This window comes from Parambassis ranga, chromosome 15, assembly GCF_900634625.1.
Source record: "Parambassis ranga chromosome 15, fParRan2.1, whole genome shotgun sequence".
NCBI lineage: Eukaryota > Metazoa > Chordata > Actinopteri > Ambassidae > Parambassis > Parambassis ranga.
The window spans coordinates 10,858,890-10,877,062 of record NC_041035.1 but is presented as its reverse complement, the minus strand read 5'-3'; the positions used below and the strand labels follow the sequence as shown (position 1 = coordinate 10,877,062).

The following is an 18,173-nucleotide window of genomic DNA, read 5'->3' as shown; positions in this document are numbered from 1 at the left end:
ATTACTGCATTCAAAGAACAATGTTATGCCATTCGAACTGTGTTTGTTTAGCTTCTCAGACAGTCGAGGCTTCTATGTGTGTAAGGAGTGTGTAAAGACAATTTATGTGGCTCTGGAGGAGGGTTCCACGTCAGACCCACTGTTTTCAGTCATGTCAAACCAAAGGTGTTTATATAGAAGTATGTTTATGATTAAGCCTTTGGATACGTTCCTGTAGTGTTTTGCTCTGTACCACCTTTCTTTAAATTCAATGAAAGAAATGCATGATCCACCGTTTGTGTATTGACAATCTATACATCTTTTATGATGCCACAAATGACTGCATCATGATGTTTACAATAATAAGCTGCCCAGTGGGGGGAAAACTCACATCCATATCGTCCTAGTTCAATAACAAGAGTTAGGATTGTGTGTAAATGCCATCCTGATCGAGGAAAAAGGTAAAACAGCTGGTGTAGATACACAGTCTGTTGTGGTCTGTGTGGATAAACGCAGGTAAAATCTGGTGGTTGGAGCGGGATCCTTTTATTATCTTCACCTGTTTACAGAAGATGTCTGACCTGAAGATGGATTCTCACTAGCTTCATAAGATTATAAGAACCGGACATAAACATTCATCATGTCCTGAGGAGAAATACAGGTGTGAGTTAGGTGTGTGTCTGTAGGGAAGCAAATCAGAAGCAATCTGACTGGTTAACTAGGTGATGACAGACAGATGATTCATCCAATCACAGAGGCTTTCTGGAGGTTCCTGTTCTTTCTAAACTGTTTTCTCAGATGGACGTTAGATGAATGCAACATTAGACTCTTAACCGTTTTTCCAGTTGTGATGTCAGAAAATCAGGTGGTTCTGATTGGTTTGTTCTGTTGGCCCATTTCAGCAGTCTTTAAAATATTCACCTGCAGACCTTTTTCAGTGTTTTTTCTGTTTAGAAAAAAAACACATTCATGTTTCAGTTTGACTGTTTTTTTTCTGGGTTTATAGATGTGTCAATGGCAGAAAACTGGACAAAAAGAGGAGGTTGTCCAGTTGCTTTGTACAGTATTAATCAATGTAAAGTTGTTAGTCTTGCAGTGCAAAACGATCACAAACATGGAAATAAATTGAGGAAGGCGTATTTATACTAAACTCACCCAAACCTCAAAAAACACCCGTCTCTCCAACACCATCATTCATTGGAAGCAAAACTAGTTACAGGAGATTTTCCAAGAGCTTAAATCGAGGCAACTGGACTCAAGGATTGTTTTTTGAAGACGTTTCGCCACACCCGCAAGTGGCTTCTTCAGTTCTGCAACTATTCTGGTTGGGAATCCGAGTTTTATGTGTTCAAGACCTCTGTGGGTGAATCTTGCAGGAACTCACATGAGCCCTATAGCTGGTTAATGGTCAGTCTTCCTAGCAGACTTCACTCCCATTCAAACTCTAACAATGGGCCGTCAACTAGTAAACTAGTGAGGCATCAGCTCTCACCTATTCACAACTCACATTCCCAACCAGAATAGTTGCAAGAATTCACTTTGGGGAGTGGTGAAACGTCTTTAAAAAACAATCCTTGAGTCCAGTTGCCTCGATTTAAGCTCTTGGAAATGACTATGACCTGGATGAATGAGAGCATCCACAGATATTGTTACAGGAGAATTAAACAAAGGTAATCTTTTGGTTGAACAACAAGGCAACAACAAGTCTGATGACAAATACATAAAAAGACACAGTTAAAACATTAAAGGATCCCTTTATCTTGTCAGGATGTGCTGCACACCTGGCAGGATGAAACATAAAGCAGGTACAGTATAGTCCAAAGCATCTAAAGTGCTGAGGTTAAAACTGATTCACACCAGACTGGCACAGCGCATTTAAATCACAGCATAGATGAACAAAATAAAAATACACGGAGTCTAGACAACCAAAACATCTGCAGACAGTTCCTCCGGGCAGTGATCCCATGTCTGCTCAGTGTGTGTGTGTGTGTGTGTTTTATCTGTGTTGAGTCCGTTCCCTCGTGACCTCGCAGACCTGATAGCAGCTGGTGTTGCCATATCTGTGTTATCATATCAGCAGAGACAGATAAAAGGGGGACTTTGTAAAGCTGCTGTCCTGAAGTTTAAAATCCAGATGACAGGTCAGTTTGATGGGACTCTGATCCAGACAGATCCGGTCTGGAAGATGGGACAGTCTGATAGTATGGTGACGATAAAAGCATTGAGGACAGACATGACGATCATCTCTCTGTCACAGAGGTGAGAGGCAGGTAGGTAGGCTGTGTGTGTGTGTGTGTGTGTGTGCAGAAGAGGAAAGGAAGAAGGGTACAGTTGGTTTGCTGCTGTGCATCATCTTTACTCGTGTTTCTACTTCCTTCTTCTAAAATAGCTGGATCATGGACTCCCGTGATTTGCCAACTCCGATCCATTTGACTGAGGAAACAGGAAGCAGAGGCATGCATTCATTTTTCCTATAGACTGAATAAAAACACTGAGAACACATAGGTTCGTAGGTTTAAGTGTTTTCTGAAAAGTCTGCGTTGAGCTAAGAAATTAAGCAAAGACAGGGAACACCGCTGTCAAATGACCACTTGAGACAATAGCTGATGATGATGGACAGGTTTCTGTTCATACATAAAATCATAAGATTTTATGTATGAATTTACTTTTGTCATCTGGTTCCATTCACTAAATGGTATAAACTGATATCTGATCAAAGTTTAGGTCTTTAATGCCAATAAGTATATTTCAAGAGGTCTGTACAGCAATGAGTGTGCATGTAATCATACCAGGCACTCCCACATGCTCCTCAACGAAGTGGACATATTTCCTGGCGTTCTCGGGCAGCTCCTCGAAGCTTCTAGCGGCCGAGGTGTCGCTGTTCCAGCCAGGCAGTGTCACATACTCGACCTCCACGCGCTGTAACACCTCCTGATTGGCTGGAGTGGAGCGATGAGCAAAGATACCATTAGTGTTACAAAAGACAACAATCAACAACAAATGAATATTTTTGAGCCTTGAAGTGAATCACATTGTAAATAATCACAGGCCATGGAAGGAGAGGATAACCTTCGATTGACAGATGCAACTTTTACAGGTTTTGTTTCTCTGTTAGGAGCAAAAAAACTGAGAAAATAACACCTAACTTACCTGGAAAGTGAGGTATAGTTTGGTTGTCAACTTTGTACGCTACGCCCACTTTGATCTCTGACAACACGTCAAGTATGTCGAGTTTGGTGAGCGCTAAACTGAAAGAGAAAACGGACAACCAGATATTATAATATTCAGTACAGTTGACAATATAATTTTAGCTCTAATTTAATTAGCTTTAATTTAAGCTCATCAAACTCACGCAGTGAAGCCATTAATCATGTGTGCATATTTAATGAGCACCAGATCCAGCCAACCACACCGCCTCTTCCTGCCTGTGGTCACACCAACTTCCTTTCCCCGAGTCTGAAGCAGCTCGCCAATTTCCTGAAAAAACAACATTTGTAAATGTTTACGGAGCCTTGTTTCCACTTGCAGTCACAGAAACCTAAAATATTCAGCCATTAAAGTTCTGCCTCTGCATCTGAGTTTCAATTTCAGTAGGTATCAATAGCTGGCTATGGTTAGGTGGTTATCAGCGGCAGTGCAGCAAAGCCTCCACTAGATGGTGCTGTTTGAACATAAATCTGCTCAGTCACATGAGGCATGTTTGGACCATGGAGACTATATGAAGCATGGATTAGAAATACATTTTCGCTCACGTGAATCAAACATTCTTTACATGACTTAACAGCATTTAAATTTGATATCATGTTATCAGCGTGTCCTCTTACGTTGCTCTGCTCTGATGGGAAAGCACCGATGCCCACTCTGGTAGTGTACGCTTTGACGACCCCGTAAACCTCTCCCACATTCTGGGGCGGCATGCCGAGACCTGTACATACACCACCCACTGTGCAGTTGGACGATGTCACAAACGGGTACGTTCCTGCAATGATAAGAGGAAAGACTCTTCATATTTTTCATTATAAGAGCAGAAAGTGGGAGAGTAAACATGCAGCTGGAGGACAACATGTATAAAGGAGAGTCTCTTGACTCAGTGGGGTTTGTGTAAAGGTGACAAACATCTCATCTGACATCTGAGGTATGTTTGTTTTATCACCCATCCTGTCCCCAGAATGAGAACTGTGACCTGCTGTGCGCCCTTCAATCACTGTACACTAATCAGACAAACACCTCTGGATATGAGCTCACAGTTGCATAATAAACCCCCTCTATCAAGCTGTGGTTGACCTGAGGCTGCTTGATTATGTAGCAAAAACAAAAGCTAAGCAGCTTTTCTGGCTGTTTTCTGTTCTAACCAGTTGTGAGAATGTCTGTGAGGTGATGACTGTGGCTAGGTCTACCTCAGGTATTTGAAAAATGACAGAAACATACTTTAATCAGTGATAAAAGCAAACATGGGTTGTGTTCAGAGACAGTTGTGTAATCAAAGAACAGGTCTTACAGTTGTAACTGTCACGTTAAAGTGTTCTTTATGTAAAGGCTGATGCCTCACATGCTGACAGACAAGTCTTGATGCTACTGTGACATTTTCTCATCAGGTCCATAAGAGAGAGAAGTTGTTTGGCTATCACTGTGCAGGACATCATGCTCCGATACCTTGAGTTATTACAAGCGTGGTATTTTGATTATAGCTTTGAACCTTGACTGTAACTTAATCTGTTGAGTGCTGCGGCAGCACCCCGTCACTGTGGCAAACTACTCTTTAGTCATCAGTCATTATCTGTAAGTTTAAATACAACATGTCATGCTTTAAAACATCAACCACAGGAAGATATTACTGTAATTCTGACAGACTGCTGACAAACAGGGCCTCTGTGCTCATGCACAGGCAGGTGATTTCAGCTTGTGAGCGTGCACGTCAAGCCTGGATGCCACAGCACGTCAGGAACAGTTAAACTTACCAGCGTCGTTAGTCTGAGTTCCGAGGAGGCTTTTGTAAAGAGCAAAGCTTAAGCAACATCACTGCATGGAGTTTTCACATTCATTTCGATAGCACAGGTTAGCACAAAACAAAAAAAAAGTAAGGCACGCTTAAATACAGTGCACATGCACACACACACACATAGTTATTTACTTACCAAAGTCAATGTCCAGCAGCGCTGCGTTGGCTCCTTCTACCAAGATTTTCTTGGGAGGCCCGTGAAGAGCCTCATACATGTAGTGCACACCGTCTCTCACCATGGGTTTGATCCGCTCCACGTAGTCCTAGAAGTACAAACGGTTACTGCAGAGAAGGAGAATTAAATGATTCCAGAAAGGTTTTCGTTTTAGTTACCTTTAATTTGACAAGCTCTCCCTCTATGTCGATCTCGAGAGTTGGGTACATTGCCTTGTACTGCTGGGCCAATACTTTATACCTGAAAGAAGCAACAGTGAGCAGGTTTGACCCATTACCTGCATTACCTCAGTTGTGATTCTAAATACTATCTGAGATATTTGATGGGAGGAGCAGAAACACAGGAAAAACATTTGGCTACAGTCAGAGCGGCATCAACCCTCTGAAAACATGCAGCTCTGTGAATTGTTCAGCAGAATGTGCACTGGTCTCATAGGTCTCACTGCCTGAGGGGTTTAGGGTTTGAACACCTGCGTAGGGTTGGGCTCTAGAGGTAGGAATGGCAAGAAAGACTAACAGACTTTAAATAATGAATAATTCGCTGCGTAAATATATTACACACACACATCACATTGAAACTCCCAGTGATGAAATCCTGAATGAACAGACCTTTCGGAGAACTGAGTGAAGTCTGCCAGCAAATCACATATCCTCAGCCCGCTGCGTGCTGCCTTGGCAGAATACACTGGACCAATACCCTTTTTTGTCGTCCCGAGGCTGGACAGGGCCAAGAGAGAAAGGAGGGAAATAAATATATATATATAAAAAAATAACATGTGATCCGAATATACAATGTACCTTTCAACAGTTTCAAAATTCATATGACATCCACACAGCTCACAGAAGTTATAGAACTATAGAGCTTTTTAGCTGAAGAGGAACATGCAGAATTTACATCAGACCTGCCATGTCTGATGATAGATTATAGATGGGTAAAACTACTGTTAACTATATCTGAATAATCTGCTGCTGCTCACTTATCTTTATCTGTTAAGTGAGAAAAAAACAGATGTTCAATGTGGTCAATGCATTCTTATCTGCATTTCTACAAACACAGTCACACTACTCAGTCAGCTGTTACTGACAGTATAATCCCTTTATATGTGACATTTACATACACCGACTTGTAGACGTGTACCTCTGATAAACTCGGCCCATTAAAAGGAAGGCCTGCGGCAGCAGAAAGTTTTTTTGCCAACATGCAAACTACAGAACCAAAATAGACAAAATTCCTCTGTAGTTATTGAGTTTCATCATTAGCACCAGCCACAGTAAAACATGCAGTATCCAGTCACCAAGTGCATGACTGTAAAGCCAACATGTGTTTGACAGCTGTGGAACAGGATCAGACAGCATATAGTTTTTCTAATATTTACTCCTTTGCAAAATGTTGGGACAATGTGGAAAAACTGCATGAAAACTGCACAGTGGAGCTGGCAGAGAGGGTGGGGGCTTTGGCTGCTGAGCTGCTAAAGACCACTCGGCTTAGAATGGGAATACAGTGGGTCTGCCTGCAGCTTAGTGCTCTGAATGCTCTTCAGGCTCAGCTCCACATTCCTCACATATGTCAATATGGTTGACTGGGTGAATAATGAATGAGTAAAAAAAAAAAACATAAATATGTGGGGTAAAAAAAACAAACAAACTCATGAAAACCTGGATTTTGTCCTGGAAGCCCTGATATACTCTGCCTGCTGTTTAAAAAAATCCAACTGCTCCAGGGCTGTCTGTCTGTTCGTCTGCACTCTGACCATTCAGAGGACACATCTGGGCAGTGCGGTGATGAGAAAAAATACTCATGTACGTTACTGTGGACAGTTACATATGTGTGGAAAGTAAATTTAAATGCAGGTGCAAATAATTAAAAGGATTGTTTTCCCTCAAAGGTCATTTGCCCACATGACCATAATCAACAACCGTCCGACCGAACAATTATAAAAGTCATTCATAAATAAGGGTGTGGCTGCTTTGACTGACAGCTGGGTGCCTTATCAGATCACAGACAGCCTTGGGCTCAGACAGCTGCCCACCTCAACACTGGATTAGCTGGAAATTATGCAGACTCAGTCTCTGCCAAGATGGTTGAGGTCGAAGCCTCCCAGACAGAGCTACAAACCTGCTCTTCAGGAAACCTATGGGTGATGCCACTGAGGGTTAGTGCATCTTTATATTCAGGCTATGGGCTCCACCATCCTGTCTCAATGTGTGTTTGTTTATTGTTTGGTGATGAGTAGCTATTGTTTAGTACAGTGAAGATACAATGTGCTGTGTTCAGGCACAAAGGTGTGGTTCACAGGTTATTAGGTTACATGGCATTTAGTAATGTCATCAGGATGTTTGTGTGCATATTGGGCAGCAGGAAGGAAGGACACAGAGTAAAATTCAGTATGACTCACTGCTTACAACAATACCATAAATCTGAACGCGAGCCTTGACCTTGAGCTTTGTTTGCACATATACTGAACAGTTAATCGTAACACAAAAGAAATTCTGGGTGATATATTGGATGACTCATAACATCTGAGAACATCGATCTGTCTCTCCCTTTTGACATTTGTAATCTGTGTGTGTGCGTGCACGCAGCCAGCCATTTTTAAGCAGCAGGTTTCTTACTTCTTGCCTGCTTGCTCTTGCCTCTGCTGTTCTTGAACGCCATCGACCGCTTGGTGGAAGTCAAACACTGCGAAAGGAGGGAGAGAGGGGACACACACTCTCACACACCTCAAGAGAAAGCAGGGCTCACAGACATGCACGCACATTTCTCCATGCTTACATTCAAACTTTCACACACAGATTAAAATAAAAAAAAAGTCCAGGGGCAGACCTAGGAGGACTTACCAATGTGTGCTCTGTCTGAGATGATCAACCTTTTCTCCCAGTCTTTCAGGCCTACACACATAAGGACACTTATGAGTCTCCACAGTGAATATTAAAGCAGAGGCTTATTTGTGTTTTTTTAAACAAAGATTGTCACTCACCTTTTCCTTTCCGTTCATTTTTTTCTGCCTCTTCAAACAGGCCTGGAAGATGGATCACTACACCGTTGCCTTAGGATAAAACAGAAATAACGTAAATACTAAATAGAACCACACTCAGTCTGTGTCAACACAATTTACACAACTTTTGGGCTGGTGACACCTTAGAAAAACAAAGCTAAGACAGGCATGGATGTATGAATTGTGAACATATTTTCATAGATAGTATTTAAATATTGATATATTGTGTATTTTGGAGGCTGTAGTCTGTGTTAACAGAGACGCCCTGAACAGCTCTATGCATCTATATCAAGGCCAATCCAGGCTTATATTAATGAATAACCCTGATCAAATTCCAAGCCTGTCTTTCCAGCACTATACTGTGTATGTCCACCACACTGTTACTGTAACTATGGTACTGTTACCACAGCCGGCCTCTACAAAGCACCAACTTAGGGAAACACTTAAGCAAGTGAGTTAAATACTGACCCATGGACACTGACAAATCTGTTATCCTAACATTTAGTTATTGGCTTCATGTTCTTACCACTAAAGAACAATGATTAACTTGTTGATTGTCTCCCTGGAGCCACTGTTTTTTGCTCAGATCACTTTGTAGTAGCACTGCATGGTCATAGGTAGACTGACTGTTTCTATACTCCAACATTCTGTCTTTGTCACAGTCTGCCAACACAGCAGAAGTAAATTTCTTCATGTACCTGAAGATGCTTCAAAACCCCCCAAAATTATCTGGATAATGTAAAAGCAGCCTGGCTGTGAAGCTAAGGGAAGTACGCCTGTGTTAAGCCGAGTGGCTCACAGGAGTACTCAAACAGCTGGCTGAAAGTAGCTTTTAATTGGGTTGCATTAAGTGGAGGATGTGAAGTAATTACTTTGACTAAATTAAATGTAATAAATGTGGAAATTGGCCACAAAGCAACAGACTTACTTTCACAGTATGGAAATGAAGAGACATAAAACCATTTGCAGCTTTAGAACAGGGAATTTGTTCACAAGAACGACACCGACATGGTTGAATGAACAGAAACAGGCTTATGCTGGGGAACTGTGAAAACTAAACAATGCCTTGCTGAGAAATGTGTATCTGCAGTATTCTGTGCAACAGGGGCCCAAACATGTGGCTGGCTGGTGTCTGGCATCATCCTGATGTATGATGTGAACATGAAATGCATTAACATTTCAAGATGTATGCAAAGCCCCTAAAACTGCATCACATAGAAACCCAAATGCATGGTCCTCATCAAGATAGAGATGCTCAAGCTTCATATTTCCATGTTGCTGAAATAATAGTGACACAGCTTTTAATGGCCCATAGTGATAAAAGATCAACCATGCATGAGCTGTCTTCTTATCATGTCTACAGAGGAACACACTAACAGATTTTAGTTTACTGAGGAAACGTAGAGATATAGTACATACAGTAATAATCATATATATGAAATAAGAAATGTGATTAGATACTGACAGATCATACAGATTGTACACATTAATGTGCAGAAGCGTGGAGGGTTGGAAGACTTAAAGCAACAGTAAGACCCCATTAGCTAATGAAGTTATTGCAGATGAGTGGCTGTGATGTAGCCTGCAGTCTGGCTCTGATTCAAGCTGATCACACACACTGTAGCAGTAGTCAAAATGGAGGCTGTAACAATGATGACAAGCACTCGGCTAAAAGGGATCTCAATCAATTCACTGAGAAAAAAAAGCCAGGAAGGACAGCCTTGGAACTGTGCATAACTATATGTGTGAGTGCGTTTCTGTGGGTTCTACACACCAATGAAGGCGGTGACCTTGGGGTTGATGATGCCACTGGGAAGGAGGTGAAAGTCGTATTCCACTGAGTCGACCACTACTGTGTGTCCCGCATTGTTGCCGCCCTGCCGAAGAGAAACAGAGAGCATTGAGGCGAGCCAAACAGAAACACACAGAGCATAATAAAGGCTGCACAACTTTGATTTGAGGATCAGGGAGGCAGGCTGAATAGTTTGGCAAGTAGAAACAAGCATTGTACATGAAGCTCTGTCCACTGTCTGTTTGTTACTTTGTGGTGTTGCTTAGAGACTCCTGCTCAGGACTGTGTAAACTTACTGACAAATGTAAGGAGGGACAAAAAAAAACTAATTGTAGGATAAACATTCAAATGATCTCTTTAGCTCTGGCAGCCAAACCACCAACATGTCCTGTCAGGACTCAAGATACAAACAAAACACAAATCTATAACTCATTGCTGGCCTGCCTTGAAGCAATAAGCAGGGCATGTATCTGGAGGATACAACAATTTATTTGTGAATCTATTGCGACTGAGGACTGATTATATGACAGCACCACAACAAAAGTGCCACAATTTGCAAACACACTGAAATACGAGCAAAAGTTGTTGTTGTCCATCTTAGCCATGGTAGCCAAGAATTCAACTTGCTTTATCAGTCACAACCAGCATATCAACTGCAGCTGTCATAGTTGCTAGGCAACAGGAGTAATGCATCACAGCCAAACAGGAAATCCTCCATAGACCAGACTTGTTTGATGCTTAGTGTAACCATTGCAGCCTACAGACGCATGGCCTTAGGCTGATCCAGGCCAACCACACAAACTGAGACCTATAACTTGGCCATACTGGAAGCCTATGTTACCCACAGACCTAGCTCTGAGTGTGTTAGCAGCTCATATGGCCTTCAGCTGCCAGTCTCAGGTACAGATGAGCGGCAGGAGGTCTGTAAGGCCAGTTTCCAACACTGTTGTCACTTTTAAAGTTCATTCAATGAAAAGTCACAACACTTAAGTAAAAATCTTTATACAACTTCATCCAAACAAGCTCTGGGTCAAGTGAGAAATAAGGTTTTCAGACAGGAGAAGGCTGAAGGCTGCTTGTAAGGGGTTCATCCATGAGCGCTGGAGTTCTTGGACCAGAACACTGCACTCTGACCTGCTTTGCTCTGCATTTACATCAAGTTAAGGATGGGATTATAACAAAGAGACAAACAAGTACAGTATTATTTCCCTTTTATTCTGTGACAGTAAATTAAGTGCAAATCTGTCCTTGTCACTGCAGTTTGCGTCACTGCTTAATACCTGAGGTGCCGATTCAACTCTGTGTGTCCTGAGACCAGGATGTGTTCCTAACGCTGAGGCCTGTGGACATAAATCAAGCTCAGCATGTGCTTTGACCACATGGAGTTATTCCTGGCCACAGCAGTACCCTGAAGGTGGAGAAGGGTAACAGAACGGGGGCGGATGCCTCTCCTTTTTAGATACTACTTTTATGATCCGCCCCATCCCCCCACAGAACCAAAGAGCTCTCGGCCTTATGGTCTCATGATCAGGCTCTCATTCCCATTATTAGAAAATGAACTTTTGATTCTCCTACTGCTGTCCTGTGGTCTGAGCACTGCTGAGATTAAAGAGGACGTCCTTGTGAAAACAAATAATCCTCAGTGATTTTCCAGACACAATTAATGGACATAACAAGAGAAATACTATGCAGCAGTTACAGCATTGCTGGTTGATGTATAAAAAGGACCTGAGAATAACCTAAGCTGATGACCTGTGACTCTGCACCTGACCCAGGATTAACACAGCCTAACACTTCCCTGGGTTGGTGTCACATGGTTTACTAGCCCAGCTGGGAATGTCTTAGTTATTAGATACAGCAGTACAAAATGAGATAACTACAGTTCCTTGACTGGCCTCTTGAGGCTGCCAAAAAACATGTGTCAGTTTCCACAGACCCTCCATCTTTATAACAACCGTATTAGGGTGTAACATTTGGACAATCAGTGTGATGACAGCTTTCCATGGGAGGTAGATTCTGCCACATTGTTGTTAGCTGTCTGTCTTATGGACACCTCCCGTCTGACCTCCACACACAGGTTACCCTTTTTGGCTTCAAAATCACTCTGAATTTACGGGAGACGTCACAAACGGTTCCTCCATCTTTAGGTAAAGTCTAGTAATTACTTTCTAGGCATATTTTCTTGGCTGCAGCAGGCAGCTATACTCAATGATTTTGTTTGATGAATCTTTGATGATGATGACATTTTAATGAAAAGGGCACAAAGAAATAAAAGGCACAGACAGTCTGTCTGACATTTTGGATTTTTGTGCTATGATCAGTAACCATGAGCCATACATCCTGTTCCTTTTGTCAGCAAATTATAGTTCAAACTGAAGTGTCTGCTCCTGCACAAACTAAACCTAACATTTCACCAAAGTGAGTCTTCCGTGTGAAAACAAAAACTTTTTGTCCTTTTAAAGTGTCAAAAGCTGCAGTTTAATATAAACTCTGTTCTGCCAAGTGTCAGTTAATTCTCACAAGTTCTCTATAACACATTGTGTCTGAGCTGCAGTCGTGCTGAGTTCAGAAACTGCCTTCTGAATACTTTGAGGGTCTTAAGTTCACCCCTGATATTGCAAACACTGTTTGATATTAAAATGCAGATAACTCAGGGGCACACAGTTAAAAAAACAACATTGTACTCAAGCAGTAATCAGTTACTTTTTTCTATAACTATTAGATTTAGTTACTGCTTGATGTACCGGTATGTGGTATTGTAGACTACATTTCTGAGATGTTGTGGAGTATTTATATAATATATAATATCATTTTCCCTTGTATAGCAATGTCAATGTCAGTCATTCATGTTTGATATCAATTGACAAACAATTCACATCTGACCCTTTCAAGATAGATAGATAGATAGATAGATAGATAGATAGATAGATAGATAGATAGATAGATAGATAGATAGATAGATAGATAGATAGATAGATAGATAGATAGATAGATATGGGTGCGCAGTATATTTAAGTAATGAATAGAAACAGTAAATTGTGCAATCAGACAGTATATTGAGCAAGTGGTGCAACAGTATGTTGTTCAATTTGTGCTAAATGGTAATGTTAATATAAACAGCAGTGCTGACGTGTCTGCTACACAAAGGTGAGCTGTTGTAAAGTGTCATTGCAAAAGGTAGGAATGATTTCCTGAACCGTTCTTTGCGGAGCTGAATGAGTCTGTTTGAAAAATGAGCTCTGTTGTCTATGCAGTGTGCTGTGAAGTGGGTGGGTTGGACCCACTTCAATAAACCCTTTTAAGTCTTAGGAGATCTTATCCATACAATCTTTGTTTACCAAATCATCCAGTGAAAGGGCTCATAAGTCGTTAGCAGCAGAGTCCAATGCAATGATTTTGCATGCAGTAGACATGACTGAAATAATAATGTGTTCTTCATTATGACTAGAGAAAGCTAAAGCTGCAGTACAAACATCACTAAACCTTTCAGAATATCAGGAATGAAATCCATTAAACTTGACTAGCTTGTTTTCACGGCCCTTGAGGATGCCTCGAGTATGCTTCCTTTCAATTTAATATTCCAAATGTAGAACGAATGTAGTCAGAGGATATCTTATCATATTCTCCCAAGGGCCAAGGCGACATGCTCAATTTGATTTGGTCCAGCTAGCACTCAGAAACACAAAGATCTTTAATTGAGACTAAACCAAATACTTGACTTGTTTTTAAAGTTAGGAAGCTGCCCTTTTGAGTAGCAGCTGGGTCTCAGAGCAATAGCTCCCTGCCTTAGCATAGCCCACTCACCTTAACTCCATGCTTCACTCCACTGTTTTCCCCAGTTGAGTTTTAGGTGGACACAAGCTAGGAGGGCAACAAGTGGTGCAGCCACAGTAAAACCATTCTTTAGTAAACCATGTAGTGTTTGTCTCTTTTCATACTACAGTGATCATTAGCTGTAACATAAAACACCTACAATTTGTACCGACTTGCTATGACTAAATTTAACTCCAGATTTAGCACACAGATGAAAATATGTACAGCTGCAGTGTTTAATGAAATGGAAGCATCACTTTACAAAATAATTACAGGCAGACTTGCGATCAGCCTCCGGAGATATGTTCTGTATCACATGCCCACTCCTTACACTGTAACTGTGACTTCTAGGATCCTACAGGTCTGAGATGTAAGTAACACCAAGCAGGACTGCTGGCAAAGCCTGTTTTATAAAAAGATCAACACTATCTGCTCTAGCCCTTCACTGCTCGCTCGCACACATCAGCAAGCAGCCATTAACAAACATTCATGGACATACCATAACGTATAGAGAGAGGGGTCCTCCTGCCAGAAAAAGATTTATTTTTACACTCGCCAGCCTCGATAGGACTGTGAGAACAAGTAATCTTGGGAGAATCCTTGTTATGTCAACTTGTTATCAACAGAGACAATTAATAGTTCTCTAAATTATTCTGACTATCAACACTGGCTGTATAAGGAGACTGAGAGGTTTTGCTTACTGTTACCTAAATGTGTTACAGTTTTACAGAAAATACTGTACTCAGATGTATAAATCACATTTCTTACATTTTTATACCATATTGTAACTAGGCACAGCTCATGTTTGGTTGCTTCTGTGTAATGATATGATTTGTAATGTGTGTCTTTATGTTTGGATTTTTTCTTTAGTTAAACTTGAGTGAAAACACTGCAGTCATTCTAGCTGATTTGTGAGGCAGTAAATGGGCTCAGCAGTGGTTTAAGCCAAATGATGAGTGAACACCAGCTGAGCTGTAATGATCCTTTTGATTTACATGTATTTACAGTCACAGTGTCTCCACTTTGGTTTCAACTGGGATGTTTCTTCCTTCCTTATCTGTGCTTCCCAGTTGCTTCCAATTCACATTAACTATACTATACTATACTGTACTGCTGTTTTTGCAATAACATAAAGACAACCTAATTTGTGGCAAACAGGTTGAAACACATGAAAACAATTCTGACTTCTCACAACACACTGACTGTACAGCAGGCAATGTGTCAACATAAGTCTGCTAAAGGGAGATCTGAGATGTGTCTACACAACAAAAAATAGGAAGTAATCCACCCTGTTGTGGTAACACACAGTCAAACTGAACTCATTTGGGCTTCTTCAAAATGTTTTGTTATCTTTACAATAACAAGGCCAGGACAGGTTATGAGGGTTTTTTTAGTCATTTTACATCCTGTTAACTTAATGCAGTGTCACTCATTACACATCAATTATGTCTTAATTTCTGCAGGCTGGCCAGACTTCAGGTTTTCTCTTTGGTTAAATAGTCTCAAGCCTGCTTGTATGCATGAGGAAGCTAAAGTGGATGCAATCCCAACCTAAAGTGTCAGATGCTGAGCCACTGAGTCAACACAGTGACCAAGACCAGATACAGACAAATAAGAAGAGGAGGTTTATAGCTAGAGGAATACCCTTCACAGCACCTGCACAGGAGGAGCCACTGTACACACCCTGTAAGTACTGATGTTAGTTTGGCTCTGGCAAGAAAGAGACACCTGCACCTGTAACTACAATGCATGTCTTAGTTTTGCACAAATGCCCCTCTCAGCCTGTGTGAAACAGGATGGAACAAACTAACGTGTACTACAGCAGTTTAAGCAAAAACTAGAGAGCAGCTCAGTGTGCCTTAAGAACTCCCCACAGGAGAAGACATCATTTAATAATACTGCCATGAAAAAGCCTATCATGTCAGCCAGAATATGTGGAAACTCGACTTTCAGCCAACATCAGCAGAGACCTTCAACTAGCACGGTTAACTGTGTATCTTTAGCGCACTGAAGGTGGCCATGTACGCCCACTCTGAAGCGATGCACCTGGTCACTTCGGTTAGCCGAAGATACGTCCAGCTATCCTGTCATGTGCACACGACAGGATACAATTCATTACAGCAATAAAGGTATCCGAGAAGCTAAGCAGCTAGCAGGAATTCAAGGTGACATTAGCAGAACACTGAGAGCGACACTAACAGAGTGAGATGTGTGTTAGCTAGCAAAGAGTCGTTAGCTTACTGGAACTAATGCTGCATTCACGCAATGTCGACAGAATGGGAAAAAAGGGGAGGGGGCAAGGTGGTTAACTCTAAACACACCTGATAGTCTGTGTTTGTTGTCCATACTGAAACAGACACAAAACAGTGTGCAACGCCTATAAACATCTCATGACAGATAAGATCTAGAACTGCTATTATTGGTGTAGTTTTCACTGATTGTGTCAACACAACGTGGACATGTCTGCATTTTTGTGGACATCGCTGCTGTCAGAAACTCCCACTTTGCCGATTATAAGCCAGCTGCTGTCATGAACGCGTCTTCCCGGTTGGGTGCTCGTAATTGCGGATCAACAGATGCAACCTGAACGCGTCGTGACACCTAACAGCAGGATGTTTTAGCTAGTGACATTTACCTGCGGTGTTTCTCGTGAATATCCTAACAAGTGAATGCAGCGTGGAGAGAAGCGCTAACCTACCTGACATCTGCACACCATATCCGCGTCTTGTGCCAAGAGATCCACAACTTTTCCTTTCCCCTCGTCCCCCCATTGAGCCCCCAGCACCACGGTCACTTGGTTGCCAACGGGAAGTCTGGCTGCCAGTTTTTTCGGGCTGTCGCTGCCGTTCGGGGCCCCGGCGGCTTCTTGACTCCCACTTTCCGACATGTCTGCTGGGTCCCTGGCTGACTTCACTGGGGCGCCCTGTCGCACCGTGCTGCGCTGTGTGCTGCACCAAAGATAGCAGAGAGGACTGAAGGAGCCCACTCCACGGCAACGTTAGACGCCAGGAAGTAACACGCACATGCGCACAAGGGTCTGAGATCACGGAAATACTACAATTTGTGAACCAAGTGGCAACCTCCGGAGCCGTGATGCGGAAGTGGAGGCTGGCAGGAGCTGGCTCCAAAAACTCTTTAGCTCAGTTTGACTGTCAAAGTCAGAAATCACCAATTTATCTTGTGAAATACTCAGAAAAATTGGGCATATAATTAGTTTGTTGTAGTTTGATTGCCGTTGCTAGGCAATTGTAGTTTGTTAGTTTGAGTGCTGCTAGGCAATCAAACTACTGTTCTTCACCCTCTTAGGTTTTTTGGCGCAGCGTATCATCAGCATACTAATCACTATCTCGTTATAACGCCAAATGCTATCACGTTATAACGACATATTATCTCGTTACAACGTCAATACTTATCTCGTTATAACGTCATAAGACGCTTTCTCGTTATAACGTGATACATTTTATTGCTGTAATAAAAAATGAACTGTTTATAAGTAAGTTTATGTTTATAAGTTTATTCAAAAGCCATTTAACATTGAAGTCTTAACCATGTTTCAACAAATTAAATTCAGATTGCAGGTTCTCCAGCAATCCTTCACATCAGCGTTCAAAGCAATGCTTCAGCTGCAGCAATCAAACTTCCATTTTCTTCAGGAAATGCCCTTTTCTAGTTAATGTTAGTTTGTCGTTGTAAGTTTTTCTTACAATGATCTGTCCATGAAGTAGGAAAACCAACACCCAGAATGGACAAGATTACCATCATACCATCATCATAACACAGCACAAAATCATGATGTGCATAAATTTCCTGATTAAGTCATATAAGTAATGAATGGATGTGACACCAATGTCCCAAACAATCTAAAGAATTCATTTAACACACATACAGTGATACACAAATATCAGCTTGTGCAGCATCAACCAATATCAGCAGATTGATTGAGTTAAGCTCTTGTTTTCATGCTGTGCTGAGCTAAAAAACTGCTTGAAGATCTGCATTACTGTCATTGTCCAAAGCACAAACACAACAGGAAGTGATTTCTATCACTTCTATCACTCTGAGAGAGCATCTCACCCTTTTCTGGCTTCGGACTATGGCCTCCAATTTAGAGGTGCTTTCAATTACCACCCACAGAACAATGTATCCGACCCCTATACAGCCCCTCTTGCAGGTGGTGGGCCTACAATAGTACAAACACATCTTTTTTGTGTTGAGCCAGGCTGGGCCCCATGGCAAAGAGCGTGGTCACTAAGCGCTTGGCTTCACGAGGTACCCATTTCCAGGTGATCTATTTGGTACCTTTAACCCTTTGGATTCCTCCCTGGTGGCTGGTGCAGTACCTATAGCTTTTTGGCTTTTCTTCACCTGCAGCAGAACATGTGGAACTAGTTACATGTCAAAGTTGAAGGTGGTTTTGAAG

The 18,173-nt window shown here is 41.8% G+C and overlaps 1 protein-coding gene across 1 annotated transcript; it reads right to left on the bottom strand.

The window, feature by feature from the left end:
• Positions 1-274: 274 nt before the first annotated feature.
• adss2 (adenylosuccinate synthase 2) lies at positions 275-16,764 on the bottom strand. The gene is made up of 13 exons (XM_028422720.1): positions 16,452-16,764; positions 9,923-10,025; positions 8,131-8,199; positions 7,991-8,041; positions 7,766-7,832; positions 5,762-5,869; positions 5,312-5,393; positions 5,115-5,241; positions 3,804-3,958; positions 3,332-3,456; positions 3,130-3,227; positions 2,769-2,918; positions 275-2,412 (listed from the first exon to the last, which is right to left on the bottom strand). The coding sequence occupies exons 1-13, from the start codon at positions 16,638-16,640 to the stop codon at positions 2,360-2,362; spliced, it is 1,377 nt and encodes a 458-aa protein (XP_028278521.1). The 5' UTR covers positions 16,641-16,764; the 3' UTR covers positions 275-2,359.
• Between the last annotated feature and the right edge of the window lie 1,409 nt (positions 16,765-18,173).

Bases quoted from the DNA above. Each gene is read 5' to 3' on its own strand.
- adss2 (XM_028422720.1), bottom strand. From the start codon at position 16,640: ATGTCGGAAAGTGGGAGTCAAGAAGCCGCCGGGGCCCCGAACGGCAGC. The intron at 3,959-5,114 runs GTAAGTAAATAA...TTATCATTGCAG, and splicing joins GCTGCTGGACATTGACTTTG to GAACGTACCCGTTTGTGACA. The intron at 3,228-3,331 runs GTGAGTTTGATG...TTTCTCTTTCAG, and splicing joins ATGATTAATGGCTTCACTGC to TTTAGCGCTCACCAAACTCG.